Consider the following 24510-nt stretch of genomic DNA (forward strand, 5'->3'; position numbering starts at 1 on the left):
TTATGAGTATGTATTAATAATAACAGTAGTATAGAATGAATTTCTATTGTCCAATATGGGGGGGGATTAATCTTTCAAGACTCCATTCACACGTTTTTCAACCCATCTCCCTGTACTCACAATCCATTCTACAATCTTGGATTCTTGAATTTTAGGCTGGGTATTGAAAGAGATGGGGGCTATTAATTGTCACAAGTCCGCCCCTATTCTATTTGCAAGAATAAAATATCAATTTAAAAACTGAAATATCTCCAGATGTATGTGAATATTCTAGGCGTGTGTGGACCACACATACACAGCCACGTGGGAGGGGCCTGATGGCTAATTCATTTTTTGACTCCATCTGGCATGTTGCCCCTCCTCCTCCCACCCTCCACAGCTCTTTCGTGCAAGTGGCCACGAACAGTGCATCTATATTTGGCACATTTCAATGTCAAGTGATGCACTAAATAGAATCTGACCTCGAACGCTATGCCTTTGTTCATTCGCCCATTTGAGTAAATGCGCAAAAAAAAAAAACCCACAGTGTGATTTGCTTGTTTCAAGTCCATAAATTTTCATCCCAGAAAATCACTTGCTTCTTCATTTTCTTTACAGAAAAGACATCTGCCTACATTTGCTCCTCCCCTCCATTCCCCCCACACACACCCATCCACAAACACACACAGCTGTAAGAACAAGGGGAGTGTGTCTTTTAAATCCCATTTGGTTATGTAGGCACAGAATCTGCAACAGCTCCAAAATGGACATCAAGTGAAAAAAAAAAATATGCCAGTTTTCAAAAAGTCTGTAATTATGTATTTACACAAATTACATTATCCTGTATGTATTTACATACAATTACAGTTTATCAAGTAAATAACACAAGGTCATTGTCATCATGTTCATGAGATGAAATCGAATGAAATCACCATTCCTTTATCTACAGAACAGGACCTGGCAGGGCAGTTTCCCCACATGCTGACCTGGCATGTCCTTCAACACTGCTCCAGGACCTTTGCATGACAGATGGGGTGGTGGGGAGGTGGTTCCTTGCCATCCATGCAGGGTTAAGTCTTTGACCAAGGTGTCAGAGTTGGCACCAACAAGAGGGTAGTTTGCCTATGTGAGCATCTGTTTGTGAAAATGGAACCACCCATTCCACAGGGGGGCTCCAGGCGGCCATCCAACGAGCTTGGGGGTCTCTTATGACAAGAACCGGATGCACACCCAGAGCTGGGGGTAACTACTGCTCAACAAGACGATGCATATACAGAAACCCTGAGCCATCTTCTCCCAGAACACCTATTTACATCAATTGCATAAGTCAGTGTTTATTTATTTACAAACCATTACAGTTTATTATATCCGTTTGCCAAAAGCATATAACATTTTGCTTTCCTTTAAAAAATAAAATTACCAAAAACAAAATAACTCCAAAAGTAGACATTAAAGTAGCATTTGGTTTTTTTGTTTTTTTGTTTTTTGTTTTTTTAGGAATGCATGGAGATTTGAGGGGGGCTTTTGTTTTATTTTTCACCCTTCTTTCTCATTCTTTAAGGCTAATTATCTGGAGTCTCATGCTACTTTAAGATGACTTTTGGCTGTCTTCCAAAATCAATTTCTTCAGTGCTAAGTATTAGACCTATGACATCCTAGAAACTTGTTTCTTCTCCCCCTGTGGTCAAAAATTTAATCTTTTATTTTTTCAGCCAGAAAAAAAAATAAAAACTAAATGCCATTTGGAAAAACTAAAGCCTGAATATGTGCATATTTTAGCAGCAGCATATAGATAATAAATAAGAATAGTACTTAGAATTAAATGAGTTTCTGTTTAGGAAACTGAAAGGGGGGGAAATCCCAAGAAAATAAAATGAAAAGGACTTTTTAATATTTCATCATAAACCATCATTTTACAGTGCTTCTGTTTCCTCACTGTGAGAAATTTCTCAATTCCAAATATTAGACTGGGTTTTTTTCCTCAATACACACCAGTAGGAGGGCATGGCCACGCACTCTTATGTGAAATACAGAAGCTATGTGTATCTGCTCACAATGTAAAGTATGCATCTCTCATTCCTAAAAAGCTTTAACTTGCTACTGACATATTTATTTTTCATAGAGAATGTGCATCTGAGCAAAACAAAACTAGAATATTAATTTTTTAATTAGTTACGTAAAGCCCAACACATTTTTTAACTGTCACTTTCAATATCCCAATACCACTAGCTAGAAAGTGTGATATATGGATAAAGAATGTTATATAAATTGTTTTTTTCCCCTTAAATATTGCTTAAAGAATTTTGGCTCTTTTCACTTTAGTAGATAGTAAGAAATAGTCTCCCTCATCCAAGGGCAAGTTCCAAAATTATTGCTACCAAAGGAGTATGTATTCTTATGCTTTTCGGCATAAAATGTTATAAAAGCTTGTAAAAGATATCCTAGATAGTAAGTTTCCCTCTTTAGAAAAGTTGAGCAGTTTTGAAGACCATTTTACAAAACAAAACAAAACACAGTCAATGCTTATAACGTTGGCCCCTCGAAGTCATTATTGATAAAGGTTTATTAGTTTCATGTTGAAAATTTAACTTGAAGGGTGTCATTACCACATAATTATGACAGGTCACCCTGAAGCAATTCTCAATAAAAGATGTTACAATGATCTCCTATGATACTTGTATGATTTCATATTTGATGGCTAAGTGCACAAATAAAAAGTTGACAAGAATGCTCCTGTTCATCCGAATCTTGTCTCTTAAAAACAAAAAAAAAATTTTTAGAAGTCAGTGCTACGTAAGCTTTTGTTTTATCTTCTTGTTGAGGATCCTAAATCAGCAGGATGTTTGATGTCAGTCTCATTTGTTCTGGAGATGAGTTAAATAAGAAGCAAAGTTATTGTTTAGCTTTGGTATATTCTGTGATAGATTGAGACAAGTAAGACATATACCAACCCTCATATTTTCCAACCGTGAAACTACAGTAATACAAATCACTTAAGAGAGAGGAAAATTACAGACACAGAATTAAAGGTTGAGACCCAGTTTTATCTTTAATCCTCTGGGATAAGCTATGAAACAAGCAGTCTGAAGAGTGAAGACTCAGTGTCATGAGCAAGTGCATAAGTTTACAATAATATGGGCACAAAATAGATTGTCGCCTTTAGTACATTAGGGTCATTAGAAATTTCTCATATCCATGCACCTTGATACCTACTTGCATGAATTTACCACAGGTTCATAGCAGACTTAACCATTTAATGCTTACAGAGCCTAAAGCTTCCAAAATGCCTATCTGGCCTGTACATATTTCATTAAAAATAAACTCTATATAATAAATAAATATATAAAATAAATAAAATGTCGCCTTTGGAATTTCTATAAATAAATTTAACTTTTTTTCTTTTTTCCTCTTTTTTTTTTTTCCTTTTTTTCTTCTTTTTATTTATTTTTTTTAAACTAAGAGGTCTTTGCTTTAAGTTCACTGGGACAATACCAGTGAGAATGAACTGAAAAAAATGTGGGCTTTTTTGTTGTTGTTGTTGGGGGTTTTTTTTGGGGGGGGGGTTGTTTTTTAAGTAAGACTGCACCCTCCATGCCTTTGAAAATGCAGTGTACCCTTAAACATTAGGCTACCAGCCAAAATATCCTGATGAATTGAAGTATGGCAACTGTGCTGACGTACGATGGAGTTCAGCTGATCAAAAATGGAAAAGCGTGTCTATTCCCCAGCATGCATCAGGCTGTCATCTCTGTTGTCTGGGATCTTTGATTTGCCCTGCTACTCTCTCCCATGCTCTCTCCCATTCTCTCTCTCTCCCATCCTCTTTCTCCCATTCTCCTCTCTCTTTCTCTGGAACCTTTCACAAAGAAATCAAGGAAGTGGCCCCAGGCAGTCCTCAGGGAGGACTCACCTTTAAGTGCAGAACAAAATCAGCCATGTTCCCATTCAAGCTTCCATCATACATTATGCATGCGACAAAGTTTGGCAACAGTGGAGCTGAGGTGATAACACAGCTAATCAATAAGAACCCACCGCATGAAATCATTTTAGAGTGGTTACTTTTTTTTTTTTTCTTAAGGGCTCAAGTGAAGAAATTGTCTTTTGTCAACTTTGGCTTAGAATATCCTTATATAGTTCAGGTACTTTGTCCGGGTCCACAGGTCTAGGTAAAAAATGTGTGAATTTCTGGTGTCTTTTAGTCCTGGTCCCTTCTCTTGGAGTTCCATCTTTATTTAATGCAACATAGTATCGTCTTCCAGTGTCCGCATGTTTATATAGGTTTGAGGAGTATGTGTTATACCAGTTTTCTTCAAACTGTTCTCTGAATACACACTCTTGGGTTAGCTTTTCCTGTTTGAAAGAAAAAGAAAAGGAAAATAAATGCATTGCAAAATTAGCTACCTTCTGTATTAAACAATCAATTACATTCTATTGTAGCACGGAAAAAGTTGAGTGTTCCTTATCCCAAATGTTTGGGACCAAAAGCATTTTGGGTTTTACTTTTTCAGATTTTGGAATATCTATCTATCTATCATCTATTTTGTACCAGAAGTGGGGCTCAAGCTCAGCATTTTGAGCTCTCATTTGGCTCTTCTGCTCAAGGATGACTTCCTACCAATTAAGCCACACTTCCTCATTTTTTGGGGGGGGAGGGGCTGGTTAATTGAAGATAACAGTCTCATGGACTTTTCTACCTGGGCTGGCTTTGAACCATGATCATCTGATAGCCTCCTGAGTAACTAGGATTACAGGCCTGAGCTACCAGCTTCTGGCCAGATTTTGGAATACTTACATAATATGTACATAAGGAGATATCTAGGGTATAGGATGCAAGTTCAAAGGCAAAATTCACTTATGGTGAATTGAAAATTCACTTATGGTTCAAGTGTGTGTGTGTGTGTGTGTGTGTGTGTATTCTGAGAGTAAATCTAATATAATTTTTCACACAAAAAATATTTTCACTTGTGGAAATTTCCACTTGAGGCATAAGGTTGGTGCTCAAGAACTTGAGGGACTAAAGGTACTTCAGAGTTCTGGTCTGCAGATTAAGGATGTTCAACCTGTATAAGACTGATGACTGATTTTAGATAGATAGATAGATAGATAGATAGATAGATAGATAGATAGATAGATAGATAGATAGATAGACAGATAGACAGATAAATTTTGACTCCTTCCAAGCATTTTGCAAAATCTGCTTAACTCTAATTCATGGTAGGAGGCGGGGTTCTATTTCTTTTTCTTTCTTTTTTTTAACCAGTATTAGGGCTTAAACTCAAGACCTGGGAGCTCTACCTTAGCTTTTGCACTTAAGGCTGGCACTCTATCACTTGAGCTATGACTCTACTTTCAGCTTTTTGGTGGCTACCTGGAAAGATAAGAGTCTCACTGACTTTCCTTGACCAAGCTGGCTTTGAACAGAAATCTTCAAATATCAGCCTCCTGAGTAGCTAGGATTCCAGGCATGAGCCATAGGCACCCAGCTTCTCGTGGAAGAATTCTAAGGCAGATGACCTTCCATCTACATGTTACTATAGACAGTCTTCCTTGAGTGACCTGAAGGAATTGGTTCTGAGACCCCCCTCTCTCTTACCCCATGGATAACAAAATCTGTAGATTCTCAAATTCCCTATTTTTTGTAAAAATTGATGCCAAATCTGCCAGGAACCCAGGCACATCTTTCTGTATATGTTACATAATTTCTAGACTACTTATCATGCCTAATACAATGTTGTGTGAGCAGTTGGTACACTGTATTGTTTAAAGAATGAAGACAAGAATAATGTCGGTATATGTTCAAGACAGATGTAACAGATGTTTTTAGTCCAAGGCTGGTTGAACTCATGGACACACAGTATATGGATAGGCAGAGATAACCATGCTTGCTGTCATGATAGAACAGCTCTTCCAGAGTACAATGGAGACAAATATTCTGGCCCTTCTACTTTCTTGAATTTCAGTATTCTTTTTTGGTTTGGCTTGGTTTTTTGCCAGTCCTGGGGCTTGAACTAAGGGCCTGAGCAATGTCCCTGGCTTCTTTTTCCTCAAGGCTAGCACTCTACCACTTAAGCCACATCGCCACTTCTGGCTTTTTCTATATATGTGGTGTTGAGGAATCAAACCCAGGTGTTCATGTATACGAGGCGAGCACTTTACCACTAGGTCATATTCCCAGCCTACTTTCTTGAATTTCAACAGAAGAGCACCATGATTTGGAAAATCCCATTCATACAGATATCAAGAAGAAAGCTAAGCTTATTCTTACACTTAGGGTGTTTAGGTAGTTAATTAGAGATAAGCGTTTTATGGCTTTTCCTGCCAGACTGGCTTCAAACTGTGATCGATACATCTCAGCCTCCTGAGTAGCTAGGATTATAGGCATGAGCCACCCAGTACCCGGTCTAGCTCCCAGGTTATAATGAAGTATTTAATTGGACAAATATTGGCTTTGTGTTGAAACAGGAGAACACACACACACACACACACACACACACACACACACACACACACACTAGTAAACAAGCAAAGTTATCCAGTAGCCAGGATTACAGGCATGATTATAGGTGCTCAGCTTCATTTGACATTTTTGTGTTTCTGTCATCAGGACTCAGAGAACATACATCACCAAAATAGTAACAATAATAATAATAATAATAACAACAACAACAAATGCTCTTTTTTGCTCCACCACAGCTGGGCTATCCCCTACATGGGGTGACTAGGGGAGCTCAGCTCTGCAGATACAGGGCTATGGGACTCTCAGTGGAAGGCTGTTCTGTTCCACTTGAGGATCTAGAAGGCCCTTCAGAGGAAAAGGAAAAGAAATTCTCTTCTGCCCAGAGGAGACTGGATTGATCCTGATTAGTTCTCTTTTCATCTCTATGAAAACCCATGAAGCAACAGCCCAAAAAAGTGTATGGAAACCATTACACCTTCCATCATGATAACGAGTCAGGATTATTCCTGGCTTTAAATGGCTGGTTTTAGTTTGCTGTTGGTAAATTTTCTAAACAAACTGTGTACATTTATTTTTTTTCATTAATGAAATAAACTCCCAGAATGGGTCGATGCTAAGTCTTCAGTTCTACAAAGAATCAGTGGGAAGTGGTTCAAAATAAGCTGTCTTTGTAATGTCTGGCAGACATCACAAAATTCATCTTTATCTTAAAATGTAAAACACTTCCTCCTCCTTTTGCTGCCATGATTTAGAGTCTGGTTTGTATTTCTTGCTCCATTCCCTATCCACAGTAGTCTCTCTTGCATAAAAAATAGGATGTCAGCTGCTGACTGACAAGCCTAAAATCCTAGCTACTCAGGAGGCTGAGATACGAGAACTATCTACCCTTCGAAGCTAGCTAGCGCAGGCAGGTAAGCCCATAAAACTCCAATAAACCAGCAAAAGCTCGAAGTGGAGCTGTGACTCAAGAAGTAAAGTAACACCGTTGAGTGGAAAAATCAAGCATTTGAGGCCCTGATTTCAAGCCCCCAGTACCAATACAACACACACACACACACACACACACACACACACACACACACACACACACACACACACAGAAGGGAGGGAGGGAGGGAAAGAGAGAGGGAGGGAGAGAAAGGAAGGAAGGAAGGAAGGGAGGGAGGGAGGAAGGATGGAAGAGAGGGAGGGAGGGAGGGAGGGAGGGAGGGAGGGAGGGAGGGAGGGAGGGAGGGAGGGAAAAATGGAAGGAAGGGATGGGAAGAGAAGAAAAATATGTGCATTGAATGTAGTCACTGTTTTTGCTTGCCCTGCCTCTCTCCATTCATCTACCTTAATACACAATTTCAAATTAAAAATTAAACCCACAAGCCATTTCTCAGAATGAGAGATGAAAAGAGAGAAAGAAAATATAAAGCTTGAGCAGAATTCTCTAGTGGTAAATTATTTGCTGTCTGCAAACAGAATACAGATTTCTTTTCCAGGCCTAGACAAAGATTCTTAGTGTATACTATAGAAGAATATAAAAAACAATCCACTACAAAATCAAGAGAATCAGCATAAAAAATACAATGTAGCTAACCTTTTCACAGCCCAATTAAAGTGGACTACTTCCCTTGAAGGCTGTTTTAAGTATCATTTATACACATACATAACCTGAAAATAAAGTGAATTATTTGATTGTAAAACAGTATACACCTGTAATTCTAGCTACTCAGAAGGCTGAGGTCTTAAGGATTGCAATTCAAAGCCAACACAAGCAGAAAAGTCTGCAAGATTCTTATCTCCAACTTAACCAGCAAAATGCCAGAGTGGAGGTATGGCTCAAGTGAGTGACAAAGCACCATCAATGATCAAGAAAGCCAAGTACTATAAGTGGGAGACCCTGAGTTCAAGTCCAAGTACCAGCACACATAAAAATGAGACCCTATAATCTACAGTCAGGATTTCTTATGATGATTAGTTCAAAGGGAAAGGCTGTATAACTTCAGTCCAGTATGATTGTATTAGCACTACACTATGAAAACAATGGTGCATTTCAACTCCTGAAAATACACTAACTCTAATAAGCTTACACTCCATAATAATTAGAATGATTATTAGACATCAGCAACAATTCTGGGCACTGGTGGCTCACATCTGTAATCCTAGTTACTCCACAGGCTGAGATCTAAAGATAGAGTTTTTAAAATCCAGCTAGCAGAAAAGTCTATGAAACCCCCTCCAATTAACCAGCAGAAAACCGGAAGTGGAGGTGTGGCTCAAGTAGCAGAGCATCAGCCTTGAGCAAAGAAGCCAACCAAGGATGTGTTCAAATCCCAGTACTGGCATTGGCACACACACACACACACACACACACACACACACACACACACATCAATCAATAAGGATTTTACTTTCCTCTACCTCCCAGATATTTTAAATAATTTCTTCCTCAAATTTGGGATTATGTCAATATATGATCTTGGTTTGAGACAGTGTCAAGATTTAGATAATTAATCTCTTTATTATAAACTTTAGTACTCTAATGAAATATTTAGCTGAGGTGACTATATTTGCTATATACTTCTATTTCAACTGTTTTCGTGAGTGTGTGTGTGTGTGTGTGTGTGTGTGTGTGTTAGAATTGGGGCTTGAACTCAGGGCCCAGGTACTCTCCCTTAGCTTTTTCACCCAAGGCTAGTGCTATACCACTTGAGCCACAACTCCACTTCCAGCTTTTTGGTGGTTAGGAATAAGAGTCTTACAGACTCTTCTGCCCAGGCTGACTTCAAACCTTGATCCTCAGAGCTCAGCCTCCCAAGTAGCTAGGATTACAGGCATGAGCCACAAGTACCCCAGTTCCAATTTTATTTTTTAATTAAAAATATACTTATTTTTCATATGCATATTGGAATGGCCAAAATATGATTAACCTGTTTTCTTACATATGTGGAAGAGGGTCTGCTTTCAAATAAACTGTACACTTAGAAATATGGAACTCAGATGTTTCAAAAAAAACTCTCCACATGTTTCCAGTGCAGACAGTTTATAGAGTATTCCACTATAAAGTGATCAATTCTTGTTTTATTATATTTCCATGTTTTAAATTTTTTTAAGATTATTTAATTTGAGCTGTTTATGGCATACCTGTCTTTGAACTGTTGGATTATATCACTAGGCTTGGGTGGAGAATGTGGATTTAATTCAAAAGTCTTCTAAAGCCCATGATTTGGAACAAAATCTGGTGAATGTTAGTAACTATGGAAACCTCTTTTCATTTTATATCATCAAATTCTGAGCAATGAAGGAAAAAACTGAAATGAAAAACTTCAAAACTTTTACTGTTCCTGTTAAAACCAAAGTATGAGATAATAATGTGAAAATTATAGTATAGCCTAGAGAATGCCCAGGAATGTTATAAAGACACAGCCTTATTCAGACACCAAACTTAACATATTAGGCCATTTGAAAATAGGTAAACCACATGCCTATTAGGACATCCAATCCAAATCTATGCCTGGTTTAAAAATCAAAAAAAGCCAAGCACCAGTGGCTCAAGCCTGTAATCCTAGCTACTCAAGAGGCTGAGATCTGAGGATCAAGGTTTGAAGCCAGCCCAGGCAAAAAATTCCACGAGACTCTAATCTCCAATTAATCCCCCCACCAAAAAATAAGCCAGAAGTGGAACTGTGGCTCAAGTAGTAGACTAGCCTTGAGCAAAAAAAGCTGAGGGAAAGCACGCAGGCCCTGAGTTCAAGCCTCAGGACCAGCAAGAGAGAGAGAGAGAGAGAGAGAGAGAGAAATAGAGCTGTTCCAAATCTGAGACTCAGTAATACTTCTCATTTCACATATAGACTTGTATCAGGCTTCTATTTTAAAATATGACTTCTATATTCATGAATATTGATAAACATAGGGCTTAGCTACTTATTCAACTCAATAGGTTGCTTCAACTACTTGTTACCACAAAATGAACCACAATAACACATAAATTCATGAGCAGTGACTATACAGACATTGACTTAATTGTAGAGTTCCTGAATATCTCATAAGTTAATGACTTTGATGTGATCATTCATTCTCATATCTACTGTTCATTACAGTCCTGGTATTTAAACCTCACTTAATCACAATTAGTCATCCAGATGTGCTCTTCCTCATTAATAATCTAGCAGTCAAAGCTTTCATAGAAGTTGTTGCAAGGACTGGTATGATTAAATATAATGACTGAAAGACCAGCAATAAGAAGCCAGGTCTTTGAACTCATCTCTCATGGAAGAATTCCTCAGTTAGAGAAGCAGAAGCAGGAGGGCAGTGCTCTTATTTTTATTAGAAGCTCCAGTCCAGACCCAACCACCTTTGGGACCTCCACATACCTTACCCTAAATAGTGTTTCTTCAAACCCCCACCATTCTGAATGAGCCTACCTTTGACCTCCAATTGTCCTGGAATTATGAGAGCAAAGGAATTGCATACATCTGGGTCAGTGTAGGCAAGCAAGGATGGAGGCAATGTTTTATCTTGTCTCCTGGATGCATGTAAGAATTAGACAGGGAAGATAAAGTAAAAATGGGTACTAACATTTCCATTAGGAATAAGGCATTTTGGCATATAAGTACAGTCAGTGGCTGTAGATTAATGATAATGTCTTATGTATTTCCAAAAGCTGAAAGAATGGTTTTTGTTGTTGTTGTTGTTGTTGTTGTTGTTTTTGCCAGTCCTGGGCCTTGGACTCAGGGCCTGAGCACTGTCCCTGGCTTCTTCCCGCTCAAGGCTAGCACTCTGCCACTTGAGCCACAGCGCCGCTTCTGGCCGTTTTCTGTATATGTGGTGCTGGGGAATCGAACCTAGGGCCTCGTGTATCCGAGGCTGGCACTCTTGCCGCTAGGCTATATCCCCAGCCCTGAAAGAATGGTTTTAATGTTCTTGTTTAAAAAATAATGTTTAGAATAAATATATTTAACCTAATTTAAACATTCAACAGAGACCTAGAAGTTTAGTGACAGAGCAACTTGACTGATAAGCACTAAGCCCTGAGTTCAATCCCTGTCACCTCAACAAATAATAAGATAAACATAAAACAAATGCATACACAAATCAAGATGTCGCATAGGAATCCACATATGCTTCTATATATCAGGTAAAAAATAATTTTAAGCCAGATGCCAATGGCTCACACCAGTAGTCTTTGTTACACAGGAGGCTGAAATCTGAGGATGGAGATTTGAAGCCAATCTGGGCAGGAAAATCTGTGAGACTCTGATCTCTGATCTAATGTACAGAACACTCGAATCTAAATAAAAAGTTGGAAGTGTACCCAAGGCAAAGAAAATACAAGAGTTGCAAGGAAAGGGAATTTGGGGTCACTATTTCCTTATTTCCATAGATAGTACCCTTGAATTTCTCAGGCACATTCAGTAGGTTCTGGCAAGCCTCTGCCACACCCTTCTCCCCTTTGCTACCAATCCAAGGAGAAACCCCATCAGATTGGAAGGGAGTAATATCTGTTCCTGACACCTTCTATTCCATGGGTCTTCTTGCTCTCACTGTACTTGGGTCAGCCCACATGTCTCTGGAACCACCTTTCCTCCTGATGTCTCCCTAAGCCAAGTGTGGGACTCTTCCACCCCTCAATGTAAAGGGGGCCGTTTGGGAGTCTCACAGGCCCCTCCACTTTGCTAGAGGGCAACAGGGCTAGGCAGAGCTACCATGACTCATCTACTCCTCCAGAACACCAGCTGCACACACTGACATGGGTCCTTTTTTAAAATGAGCCTTAACCTAGAAAACTTAAGCTAGAAAAGTATTCTAGTGTCAGATACTCTGAGTGTTTTGACAATCCAGTGCATTCACCAATAGGTAAACCTTCGAAACAGAACCATAGCAGGGCATCCAGTGGCTCACCTTTGTAATCCTACTACTCAGGAGGCTGAGACCTGAGGACTGCGGTTCAAAGCCAGCCTGAGCAGGAAAGTCTGTCCTGCGTTCAGCACCAGGACTGGCACAAAATAAATAAAGCAAGTAAGTCAATAAAATTACAAGGTAAATGAAACCCTCAATAAAACAAATTTCTTTAGTAAAGTAGATAAAGTGACAATAGGCTACATAGGAAAATAATCTATGTAACCTTAATCTTGAAAATTGGGTGGCGGGGGGCGGGGGGTGGTAATGCCAGTACTGAGGTTTGAACTCAGGACTTCACAAAGTTGCTTAGCTCTTTTCCTCAAGGCTGGCACTCTACCACTTGAGTCATAACTCCACTTATAGCTTTTTGCTGATTAATTTGAGATCAGAGTCATATCCCATGCATTGTCTCTCCCAACTGACTCAGTTCTGAAGTGACTGTCAACAGCCCCTTCTGCAACTGAGGCTCAGAAAGTGTGCAAAGATTGCTCAAGCTTGCACATGTAGTAAGCTGCAGAACTGACATTTTCATTTTAAGTCCCAGGCTTCCCCAACTCCAAGCTGAATCTCCAAAGCTCAAACAGCTCAGATTGCAAGTACTAACCAGAATCTTCCACCAAAACACAAATTGCCAGGCACCCATAGCTTATACTTGTAATGTCAGCTGAGATATGAGGCTTAAGATTTTCAAAGCCAACCCAGCCAACTCCAAGGCAAGCACTCTACCACTAGGCCATATTCCCAGCCCATATATATATATATATATATATATATGTATATATGTACATATGTATATATATGTATATACATTGTACATATATATACATACATACACACACATTTTTTCACCTGTATTTTACCAGCCAACTCCAATTAACCAGCTCAAAGAAAAGCTGGCAGTGATACTATGGCTCAAATGGTAGAGCACTAGCCTTAAGAGGAAAACAAAGAGCACAATTCCCTAAATTCAAGCCTCAGTATGAGAACTAAAACACACACACACACACACACACACACACACACACACAGAAAACCAACTTAAAATACAGAGAAGAAAGAATACAAGTCAACACTAAGACAATAAAAGTATCTGAGGAGCTGGGGATATGGCCTAGTGGCAAGAGTGCTTGCCTCGTATACATGAGGCCCTGGGTTTGATTCCCCAGCACCACATATACAGAAAACAGCCAGAAGTGGCGCTGTGGCTCAAGTGGCAGAGTGCTAGCCTTGAGCAAAAAGAAGCCAGGGACGGTGCTCAGGCCCTGAGTCCAAGGCCCAGGACTGGCAAAAAAAAAAAAAAAAGTATCTGAAACACAGTATATCATATGGAATTTTTTTTATAAAAGAGAATGGGAAGAGGGAGAGAGGGAATGAAGGAGGGAGAGAGGGAGCAAAGGAGGAAGGGAGGAAGAGAGAGAAGAAAAGAGGGGGGAGGAAGGAAGAAAGGGGGAAGAAGGGAGGGGGAGAGGATGGAGCAAGAGGTTAAGAGAGAGAGGGAAGAAAAAAGAGAAGGAAGGAAGGAGAGAGAAAAGAAGGGAGATAGGGAGAAAAACAAGGAGAGAGGGAGGAAAACCAGAAGGGAAGGAGGAAGGAGGGGTGGAAGGAGGGAGGGGTGGAGGGAGAAATAGAGAGAGGGAAACAGGAAGGGAGAGAGGAACTAGAGAGAAATGTAGAGCTCTGGGGGACATGATTACAAGTGATGCATAATGCAAATGGCAGCTAAATAGGCAAAAATAGTTCAATGCTCCAACAAAGGATCATTATCACATTGTCCATCAACCAGAGGCTAGCTAATTTCCTGGTATGTCTGTTCTTCGAGTAGTGTATTGAGCTTTGGGCTCTTCATTACAAAAATGAAGCCAATGTCACAGGAGATTTCAATGTAACATTACCAAAAAGGAAAAAAGAGGAAGATTAAATCAGAACCAACTTCTGACAGGCTGTGTGACATTTATAGAACAGGAGAAAGAAGACAGCTCAGCTTGGAGTGTGTCTCTGTCACTTAGCGCCCTAGCCTCTTTAATCCTTGGAGGGAAGCCCTGTGCAGCAGGAATGCAGGCTTTTCTCTCTGCCTGGTGTCAGGATGCTACTAAGGCATGCTGGGCCAAGCAGGCTGACAAATGATGTTTCTGCAGGAGTTCAAGGCAGTCCCGGCGGGGGGGTTGGGGGTTGCGGGGGGTGGGGGGGGGAGCAATAGCAGAAGGGACAGTATGATCCTGTCACTGCTGAAGCTGTCCAATGGCAGTGGCTCCTGTTTTGACTCCCGTGAAGCAAACTGTTTTGTGGAAAAAGAAAAAAAAAAATCCCCTGCACAGCTGATGACACTACCAGAAGATGAGCCTCCCAATGTCGACAAAGAAGCTTTCTGGCAGCAACTTGAATAAACAGAGCTGGTGACAAGAGTCAAGGGAGCAACCGGTAGGTTTATTAACCCTGTGACAAAATGATCTGTTTTAGCTGGACACCAGTGGGCTCACGCCTGTCATCCTAGCTCCTAGCTACCCAGGAGGCTGAGATCTGAGAATCGAGGCTCAAAGCCAGCCTGGGCAAGAAAGTCCTTGAGACCCTTACCTCCAAAGAGCCAGTTAAAAAGTGGAAGTGGAGATGTGACTCAAGTGGTAGAGTGCCAGCTTAAGCAAAAAAGCCAAGTGAGAGTGTGAGGCCTTGAAAATAATAATCATGATGATAAAGATGGTGGTGATAAGCTGCTCTGTTAAACAAGCTTTTTCCCCCCTCTGATAAGAATGCCTGCCCATTTCTCTCCATCTCCTCTGTAAATTACCCTCCATATTTTCTCCTACCCTACAGTTAAGCTTTTTCCTGAAAGTTCGCTGAGCACTTCTATACTTAATTCCATTCACACATTCACTACACCAAATTATAAATTTTGTTTACCTGATTCCCCCCCCAAAAAAAATTGGCAGTTCTTTCTGAATCAGCTTGAAAATGAAATACATTTGCATTCATGGGTACAGTCAGTTCTCATTGTTCATGGTAGTTAATTTCTATAAAAAATCTCTTGTAACGCTGAACTATGCTCCGGGAAAATAACACACCATGTTAGGTTCCCATGAGCCTCTATTCACAATATTCTGTTACTCTATACCTTGTCTTCTGTTTAAAGGCACCTTATTTAACATGTGTTGCTGGTTCTTGAAACATTGGATCCTACATTGGAGCCTACAGCATAACTCTTACCAAATCTACTCCATAAAAATATCCCACACCTGATGTCAGGCATTGGTAGCTCATGCCTGTAATCCTAGCTACTCAGGAGGATGAGATCTAAGGATCATGGTTCAAAGTCAACCTGGGCAGGAAAGGCTGTAAGACACTTCCATCCAATGAACCACTAAAAAGCTGCAAGTAAAGATGTGGTTCAAGTGGTAGAGTGCTAGCCTTGAGCACAAAAACCTCAAGGACAGTGCCTAGGCTATAAATTCAAGCCTTATGACTGGTATACACACACACACACACACACACACACACACACACCACACACACACTTTATGCATTGTCCTGGGCAGTACATCAGCTCAATAAGGAAAGATCACCACAAGAAGCACAAAATACATAGCACTGATTAGTCCCTCAACGGGACCTTGTATACAGAGAGACTGGAGACAAGAAGACAGTGCTTAGCCTTCTGTGACCTCTGCTGGGAATGTGCATTTGGAGAAGACACATATTTTTCAATGTTTTGCTTCTGCACATGTCCACAAACAACCATGAAAGAGAGACAAATATTGATCTAGGAGTTATAAGCAAATTTTACCCAGTAGAACTGGGAGCCAGTAGCTCAAGCCCATAATCCTAGCTATTCAGGAGTCTGAGATCTGAGGATCATGATTTGAAACCAGCTAGCAGGAAGTCTGTGAGACTCTGATCCCTAATTAATCACCAAAAAAGAGCCATCAATGGAACTGTGGGTCAAGTGGTAGAGCACTAGCCTTAAGCAAAAAAGCCTGATATACAGCACCCAGGTCCTGAGTTCAAGCCTCAGCACTGGTGCGTGTATGTGCACATGCACACAGACATGGCGCATGCATGCACGCACGCACACAACTAGTAGGCAAGTTCACAATTACACAAGCCACAGAATCTTGGAGATCTACTGTAATGGTGACGCCTCTCTATGTATTAATGATAGGTAATCAATAATGCTTCTGGCTTTGTAAAAGAAGCAAGAAAGAGTTAGGATTTGAGGTGATGTGCTTTGAGTAAAAGACAAAGACAGTGTGGAGGTGAGCTTTGAGTGGGGAACATGTGGCTCAGCAGTAGAGCACTTGCCTAGTAAGCATGACACCCCGAGTTCAAACCCCAGTACGTGTTAACTAACCAAATAAGTAAATAAATGTAGCTGGGCACTGATAGGTCACACCTCTAATCCTCACTGCTCAGAAGGGTAAAATCTGAGGATCCCGTATGAAGCCACCCTGGGCAGAAAAGTTCACTGAGACCCTTTATCTTTAATTAACTAGCAAAAAAACAGAAGTGGAGGTATAACTCAAATGGTAGAGCACCAGCTTTGAGTGAAAAAGCCAAGTGAAAATGTAGGGGTGGGGGAAAAGCCAAGTGAAAAAGCCAAGGAAAGAACAACAGAAAGATAGAGAAGAAAGGAAAATGAAAGAAAGAAAGAAGAAGAAAGAAGAAGAAAGAAAGAAAGAAAGAAAGAAAGAAAGAAAGAAAAGAAAGAAAAGAAAGAAAGAAAGAAAGAAAGAAAGAAAGAGAGAGAGGGAGGGTGGGAGGGAGGGAGGGAGGGAGGGAGGAGGGAGGGAGGGAGGGAGGGAGGGAGGGAGGGAGGGAAAAACAATGATAAATGCAAGTATGAGCAAGTGAGTGATCAGGTAAGTATGGGAACAGAAAAGTGTTAAGAAGAGAATGTGTGAGCAAAAGTGTGACTAGAGAATTGATGTGTGAGTGACTAAACAGATGAATCCAAAATTGAAACAAAATGAGTGGCCAAGTGCAAGTGAGTCTAGGGTGTGTATGTATGTGTGTATGTGGTGCATGCATGGTACGCGTGCACATGTGCACACTCATACTGGGGCTTGAAATCAAGGGACTAGGTGCTGTTTCTTAACTTTTTCACTCAAGGCTGGCACTCAACCACTAGAGCCACAGCTCTACTTCTGTCTCCTTTCTTTCTTTCTTTCTTTCTTCTTTCTTTCTTTTCTTTCTTTCTCTTCTTTCTTTCTTTCTTTACTTCCTTCTTTCTTTCTGTCTTTCTTTTTTGGTGCCTGTCCTGGGACTTGAACTCAGGGCCAGGGTGCTGTCCCTGTGCCTTTTTGTTGTGTTTGTTCAGGTTAGCAACCTACCACTTGAGCCACTTCTGGATTTTAGTGTTTAATTGGAGATAAGAGTCTTACAGGACTTTCTTGCCTGGACTAGCTTTGAACCATAATCTCAGCCTCCTGAATAACTAAGAGTCCAGGTATGAGCCACAAGCACCCAGCTCTCCACCTCTGGCTTTCTGCTATTTCATTGGAGATGACAGTCTCCCAGGCTTTCCTGTCTGGCCTCCTGAGTAGCTAGGATTATAGGCATGAGCCACTGGTGCCTGACTTGAGTATGTTTGTACCAGGCTGACAATTGGAACCCTGATTTTGCATCAGGCTGTCCATCGACTCAAGAACTGTGCAGGATACTCCTGTAATTTAAAAAAACAGTCTAAGAGACTGAGGCTTTCATTGAGAGGCAGCTTGGGTTTTTTTCCTCACCTCTCACTGCAAGGGGGGTGGTACTGAGGGTCTGGTTTTAGAAGAAGACAAAGTGGGAAACGCTTTGAGGCCTTGGGCTTGGACTTCCATAATGTCTCTGACATTACTGTCTTCCAGTTGTCCTCACAGTCCCTCAGCTTACACACTCGTTTAGACTTGCTGTGTGTGCCCTGGCTCACACAGGAAGCAGGAGTCAGCCCTGCTAGTAAAACCACGGGAGTGAGACACCCATTGCACAGACCTGTGGTTCTTTTCAAATGCGTGCATGCATTACTCAGGAATGAATTCATCTTAGAGGGTCCAGGAAGTCATAGCAGGTTGTTTTTTATCACAGTTCCTTCTTTCAATCAAAAGTCACCTACAAATGACTAGGAGGGGCCCTAACACTTTTTATTCCAAAGCAACCAAATGGGTTCACAGGAACAACAGGTCTATAAGTGAGCTCTTTCTTTTCTCCAATGCCTATTTTGAAATTGAAAAACTGACAGCTGGGTGCTGGTGGCTCATGCCTGTAATCCTAGCCACTCAGGAGACTAGGATCTGAGGATGGTGGTTGGAAGCCAGCCCAGGTAAAAGAGTCTGTGAGTCTCAGTCTCCAATTAACCAGAAAAAGGCCGGAAGCGAAAGTATAGCTCAAGTGGTAACATGCCAGCCTTGAGCAAAAAAAAAAAAAGCTAAGGGTCAGTGACTAGGGCCCTGAGTTCACATGCTAGTACCAGGAGGGGAGGGAAGGAGGAATTTTGTATTCCATAGGCAGGCTCTTTGTTTATTCAATATATACTAGATACCAACGTATGCAAGGCTCTCTTTAAGTCCTAGCTGGAAGCGCCTAAATCGCTCCCTTCCCTGAGCATCCACTTTAGGAAATGGTCTGCTCTGTGAACCATCTGAAGCAAGGCTTCCCCAAACCACTCTCCCAGGCCTCCCCATGATGCATCCTGGGCAGGCCCGAAACAAGGGGATTTCAAATCATGTGCCAGACAGTGTGGAGCAGGAAATCGGAGAGAAACAGGATGGACAGAGATGAAGGGGGAGTGATTGTAAAAGCTGCACCTGTCCCCGAGTGGGTACTGCCACGCATTTCCTGAATCAATTCCCTGGGGATTCCAAGCTTCTATCCTCGGGGCTCTCAGGAGCAACTTGTAATTAAAACTAAATCCTTCCCAGACCGGGATGTGGTTCAATGATGGTGCCCCTCAACTAGCAGGCAGAGGCCCCAGATTCCATCCCCAGCACCTCAGAACAAAGCCAAACAACAACTAAATCCATAACACCTGGGAAATCTCTGGACTCGGGCCTGTGTGCTTTGCCTTTGGTCACACTAGATCAACATCTTTTCTGTGTGTTTTTGTGCCTCTAGCCCACTCGGTTCAACATGTAGCCGGAACTAAAATCAAATCAACAACTACATTCCTGTGTGTGTGCACACATGCGTGCACATGTACATGCTTGCGTGTGCACACTAAAGTACTAGAGTTTGAACTCAGGGCCAGGCACTGTCATTTTTACTCTGTCTTTTTCACTCAACGCTGATACTCTTACCTCTTGAGCCACAGCTCCACTTCCAGCTTTTGGTGAAGATTAATTGGAGACGACATAGACTTTACTGCTCAGAATGGCTTGGAACCACAATCCTCAGAGTTCAGCCTCCTGAGTAGCTAGGATTATAGGTGTGAGCTCCTGGAGCCTGGACCAACAACTACACTATTAGAAGTTAAATTTCCACAAACTAAAGACCAGAAACCTAGAAGCAAAGGAAATGATCCATTCTATAAAAGACAAGTTACTGGAAAGAAATGTTCCTTCAAAATCCTATTCTGTGAGAGAAATACTAAAATTCTTGTCCTACTATGTGGCAAGTTGTGGTCAAAATAATATAATCATTCACACAAAAAATAAATGGATGGTCACTCTTACCACTGATGTGTATTTAACAAAGGTTCTTCACTCACCTATATTCAAATCATGATTTGCTGGGTGCCAGTGGCTCACACCTGTAATCCTAACTTATCAGGAGGCTGAGATCTGAGCATAGCAGCTTTAAGTCGGCCTGGGCAAGAAAGTCCATGAGACTCTTATCTCCAATTACTCACAGAAAAAAGCCACAAGACAGAGGGTAAAAAAAAAAAAGACAAAACAACTACAAAAGCAATACTTGCAAACTGTTTGGTGTAAATGAACTGAACAACTCATGACGGGAGGAGGGAAAGGGGGAAAGGGGGAGGGGGGAATGAGGGACGAGGTAACAAACAGTACAAGAAATGTATCCAATGCCTAATGTATGAAACTGTAACCTCTCTGTAATTCAGTTTGATAATAAAAAAAAAATTTTTTAAAATAAAGAAGTCATGAATGGTGAAAAAAAAAAGAAAGAAAAAAGCCAGAAGAAGCCTTGAGGCTCAAGTGGTAGAGCACTAGCCTTAAGCAAAAGGAGCTGAAGGACAGCACCCAGGCCCCGAGTTCAAGCCCCAGGACTGGCAAATAATAATAATAATAATATAAAATCATGACTTACCACTTGCTGTCTCTGTGTGAGATTAAGTAAATCAGTAAACCATTACAATTCTACTCTCCTCAACCTTAAAATAAGGTCATTAAGCAAACTAAATCATACAGTAGATCATCTAAGTGGCTGCTTTCTTTATCAGCTAACAATTGCTACTGATCCTTGGAAAGCTGGCCATTTACCAACAAACTACAAGGAAACCAGGCTTTATTTTTCAAATACCTGCTGAAAAAAAACACTCATTTCCGGGGCATACTTGATATCATCTTGGTTTCTCAACAAATGAAACTCTTCATTTCCTTCACATGAACTGCATTCTTTAGAAATTCTCAGTATGGAAGAACATGTCTGAACAATTCCCATCTGAAGCAACCCACCACAATGACAACGTACTAAATTTAGCAGTGCCTTGCCCTTCTGTAGGCTATCCTATCCTTTTAACATGCAAGTTGCTCTCATTATTCAAAAGCTGTTCAGGTTGGGCACTGATGGCTCATGCCTATAATCCTAGCTACTCAGGAGTCTGAAATCTGAAGACCACAAAAGCCTTTGAGACTCTTTTTCTCTTATTATCCAGCAAAAAGCCAGAAGTGAAACTGTGGCTCAAGAGGTAGAATGCTAACCTTAAGCAAAAAAAAAAAAAAAAAAAACCTAAGGGAGAGCACCCAGGCCTTGAGTTCAAGCTCTACTACCAAACCCCCATCTCCCGGCCAAAAAAAGAACTTAAGTCTTAGGATCTGAGATACAGTCAGCCTTCTGTATACATGATTTCCCACTCACAGATTGAATATGTTCTTTAAAATATTCCATCTGCACCAAACATGTACAGACTTTTTGCTTCTCATTACTAACTAAACTCACAACATCTATTTGAATAGCATTTACATTGTATTAGGTATTGTAAGTCATCTGGAGATGAATTAAGGTCATATGAGTGGATGTTTATAAAGTCTGAAAATACTATGTAATTTTATATAAATGGACCAAAACATCCATAGATATAGGGTACTGGGAGCCAAATCTCCCACAGATAGCAAGGAAGAACGTGTGTGTGTATGTGTGTGTGTGTGTGTGTGTGTGTGTGTGTGTGTGTGTGTATTGGGGCTTGAACTCAGGATCTGGGGCACTGTCCTTTAACTTTTTCACTCAAGGCTGGTGCTCTACCACCTGAGCCACAGCTCCACTTCCTGCTTTTTTCTGGTTAATTAGAGATGATAGTCTGATGGTCTTTTCTGCCTGGACTGGCTTTAAACCACAATCTTCCTATCTCAACCTCCTAAGTAGCTAGGGTTACAGTCATGAGCCACCAGCACTCAGCTCATTTTTTCTTTTTTCCTTTTATAGAGGTTGATCTATTCCTCAATTCTGAGGCTGATGAATTCATAGAAGTAGGTGGGAGGACCACCTACCCCCACAATATGGAAATGCCATACAAGGAGCTTATTTAGTTCATATATCTCTACTAAAGACAACTTCCCACCACTAATGTATATTCAAATTCTAATGCACATTTCTGTGCTTTAGAAACACAGTCAAAATCCATCACACCTTGGTTATTAATTACACTGATTCATCTATCTTTTTTTTTGCCAGTCCTGGGGCTCGAACTCAGGGTCTGAGCACTGTCCCTGGCTTCTTTTTGCTCAAGGCTAACACTCTACCACTTGAGCCACAGCACCACTTGCAGCTTTTTCTATTTTGTGCTGCTGAGGAATTGAACCGAGGGCTTCAGGCATGCTAGCAAGCACTCTACCGCTAAGCCACGTTCCCAGCCCCACACTGATTCATCTAAACCAGACTCTAGTGGTGTCCCTGGGAACAGAATTAGAAGACACTTGTTTTTTGCAAGCACCTGTGTCAGGACAATGGTTGGAACAAGCTCCAAGGCACCAATGGTTTAAGGTGTTGCAAGAACCAAGCCTTAGTCCTCAGTCTATAATAAGTTGTAGGCCTTGGAACAAGTCACCATGCCTCTCTCTTGTTTTCTTTGTGGCCCTTGAATGCACTAGCTCTTGTGGAAGTAACTACACTGTCTAAGTGGACGAGTCCATAGCTCGTGGTGAGGGCTGTTACCGCATGATGCTCAAACACAGCAGCCCCTGTGTACGTGGCTCAGGATGAGCTGAATAACTGGGTCAATGAACATTTTTCACATGCCAACTGCACATAAAGTGCCTGGCTGAGCCTCTGGGAAAACAGAAAGATGATAAAGATGGAGCTTCTGCCTCTTAAATCCTCACCTATTGCGAGAACACCAATAAGAATTAAAACTCTGGGCAGAATAAAGTAAGTTCCAAAAAGAGACACGTACCAGAATTGCCAGCACTTCCCCACTCTCCTGATCTCTGACATTCTTACACACTCCAACTTTATGTTCTTCTAAGTCCTTACAATTTCTAACAGAGCTACCTTTAAAAAAAAAAAAGCAAGTAATTGAATAAAAGATTCAATGCTTTGCATTACATAAAAGTTTCTTGAAGGAAAAGGATTTTTTTGCCCCTTGTCTTTCCCAGTGCCCGACTCACAGCAATCATTTTAAATAGGCATTTATTACAGACCATTATTCTTGATGTTTTAAAGAATGTTTACACATCTTGATAATATGTAGACAATTTAGATTAAGCCCCTAAAAGTCATTATCTGAGTCTTATCTTCAGACTCTTTGATAAGAACAAAAGTAATCAAGGAAAACTAATACTCTTGTCACATGTGGGGTGTTCTGTGTGTGAGAGTTTGTGTCCATTTGTGTGTGTTCATAAATGTGTGTGTGTGTGTGTCCATGCAAGTTAATGTGTACTCTAAGTTTCAACCAGGAAGGATACTGTGTTTCTCGAACCATTTTTTCAACATTCCTCTGAGCTTCAAAGACATTTGGGCACGTCTCAATTATAGCCAATTTCACATTGCACTGAATTATTTATAAGTATGTTTCTCCCGCCAGATTTTGAGTTAGCTGTTTCTTGGTTATGAACTTATTACAGTGCTAGACACACAGCAGATATGATCATCTGTGAAATACATGAATGAGCAAATGAATGAAAACGCCATGGACAAATTGACACGTGAACACAATAGTCAAACTCCAATCCAGAGTAAGAATGATTTAGGTTCTCCTTCTAATCAAATTGCAATACATTTTAGCAATATAGATTTTTCCCTATTTCCACATTCTGAGATCAATGTCTTCTATATTCCTCAGAAGCATTATCCATTTGTTTCTGTCCCCTCCCATCCAGGTTGAATTGGAAGGCAAAGAACATAATGGTGAAAAGAGAAAATTAATCCTCCCAACATGAAAATATAGACAAGGGAATTTCTGCTACATGCACACATTAACTTGCCTTATTAGAGTGGCTTGGGTCTCACTAAATCTGCTATTTTCTTTTCTTTACAATGAGATCAGCATGTTCAAGATTTGCCTTAAAATGTTCCCCACTTTAGTCCGTAGACCTTATGCAACTTCACACAGTCCAGGGTTCCTTGAGCTCCAACATTAATGCCTTTAGAAATAGATTCTTCGTCTATTTGTTTTTCCCTCTGTCAGTCTCCTCACAATGAAAAATTAGACATTTTGCTCATTCTATAGGAAGAATAAGCCTAAAGTCTATGGAAAAAGATGGGATTCAGACTCCTCTCCACCTCACTCCCCACTTTGTCGGCACAAGGAATAAGAGCAAAGGGAAACAGCCTGCTGCTCAGGGAGCTCAGGCAGAAGATTTCATTTAACAAACATCTTGTACACACAGAACAGAGGATGCTTAAGAGAGCAAAGCTAGCAGACTTCAAGCGGTCCATCCAGAATGGAGGTCCCAGCTCAAGCTCTGCATCTCAGAGAGGAAGAAAACAACAGCCTGCTGTCTGCTTGGCCAGAATGAGGGCTCCCCCATGCCTGTGGTGCTATGTCATCTTTTCTCCAACCTCAGCCATATTCTCCTAGGCTGGGAACACCAAGGACAGCACAG

The 24510-nt window shown here is 40.8% G+C and overlaps 1 protein-coding gene across 2 annotated transcripts in view; it reads right to left on the minus strand.

Moving 5' to 3' along the window:
• Nucleotides 1-671: 671 nt before the first annotated feature.
• Fgf9 (fibroblast growth factor 9) overlaps nucleotides 672-24510 on the minus strand; it is a 46211-nt gene continuing 22372 nt past the window's right edge. The window contains exons 3-4 of one of the 2 annotated variants that reach the window (XR_007210366.1): nucleotides 3890-4329; nucleotides 672-2843 (exon numbers count right to left, since the gene is read on the minus strand). Coding sequence is in view for 1 of the 2 variants with exons in the window: in XM_048341652.1 (XP_048197609.1) it covers nucleotides 4084-4329 (246 nt within the window). In the remaining variant the exon portion in view is untranslated. Of the gene's footprint in view, nucleotides 2844-3432; nucleotides 4330-24510 lie in introns of those variants that run through there. The other variant, XM_048341652.1, reaches the window with a different exon arrangement.

Source organism: Perognathus longimembris, chromosome 3 (assembly GCF_023159225.1).
Source record: "Perognathus longimembris pacificus isolate PPM17 chromosome 3, ASM2315922v1, whole genome shotgun sequence".
In the NCBI taxonomy this organism is placed as follows: domain Eukaryota; kingdom Metazoa; phylum Chordata; class Mammalia; order Rodentia; family Heteromyidae; genus Perognathus; species Perognathus longimembris.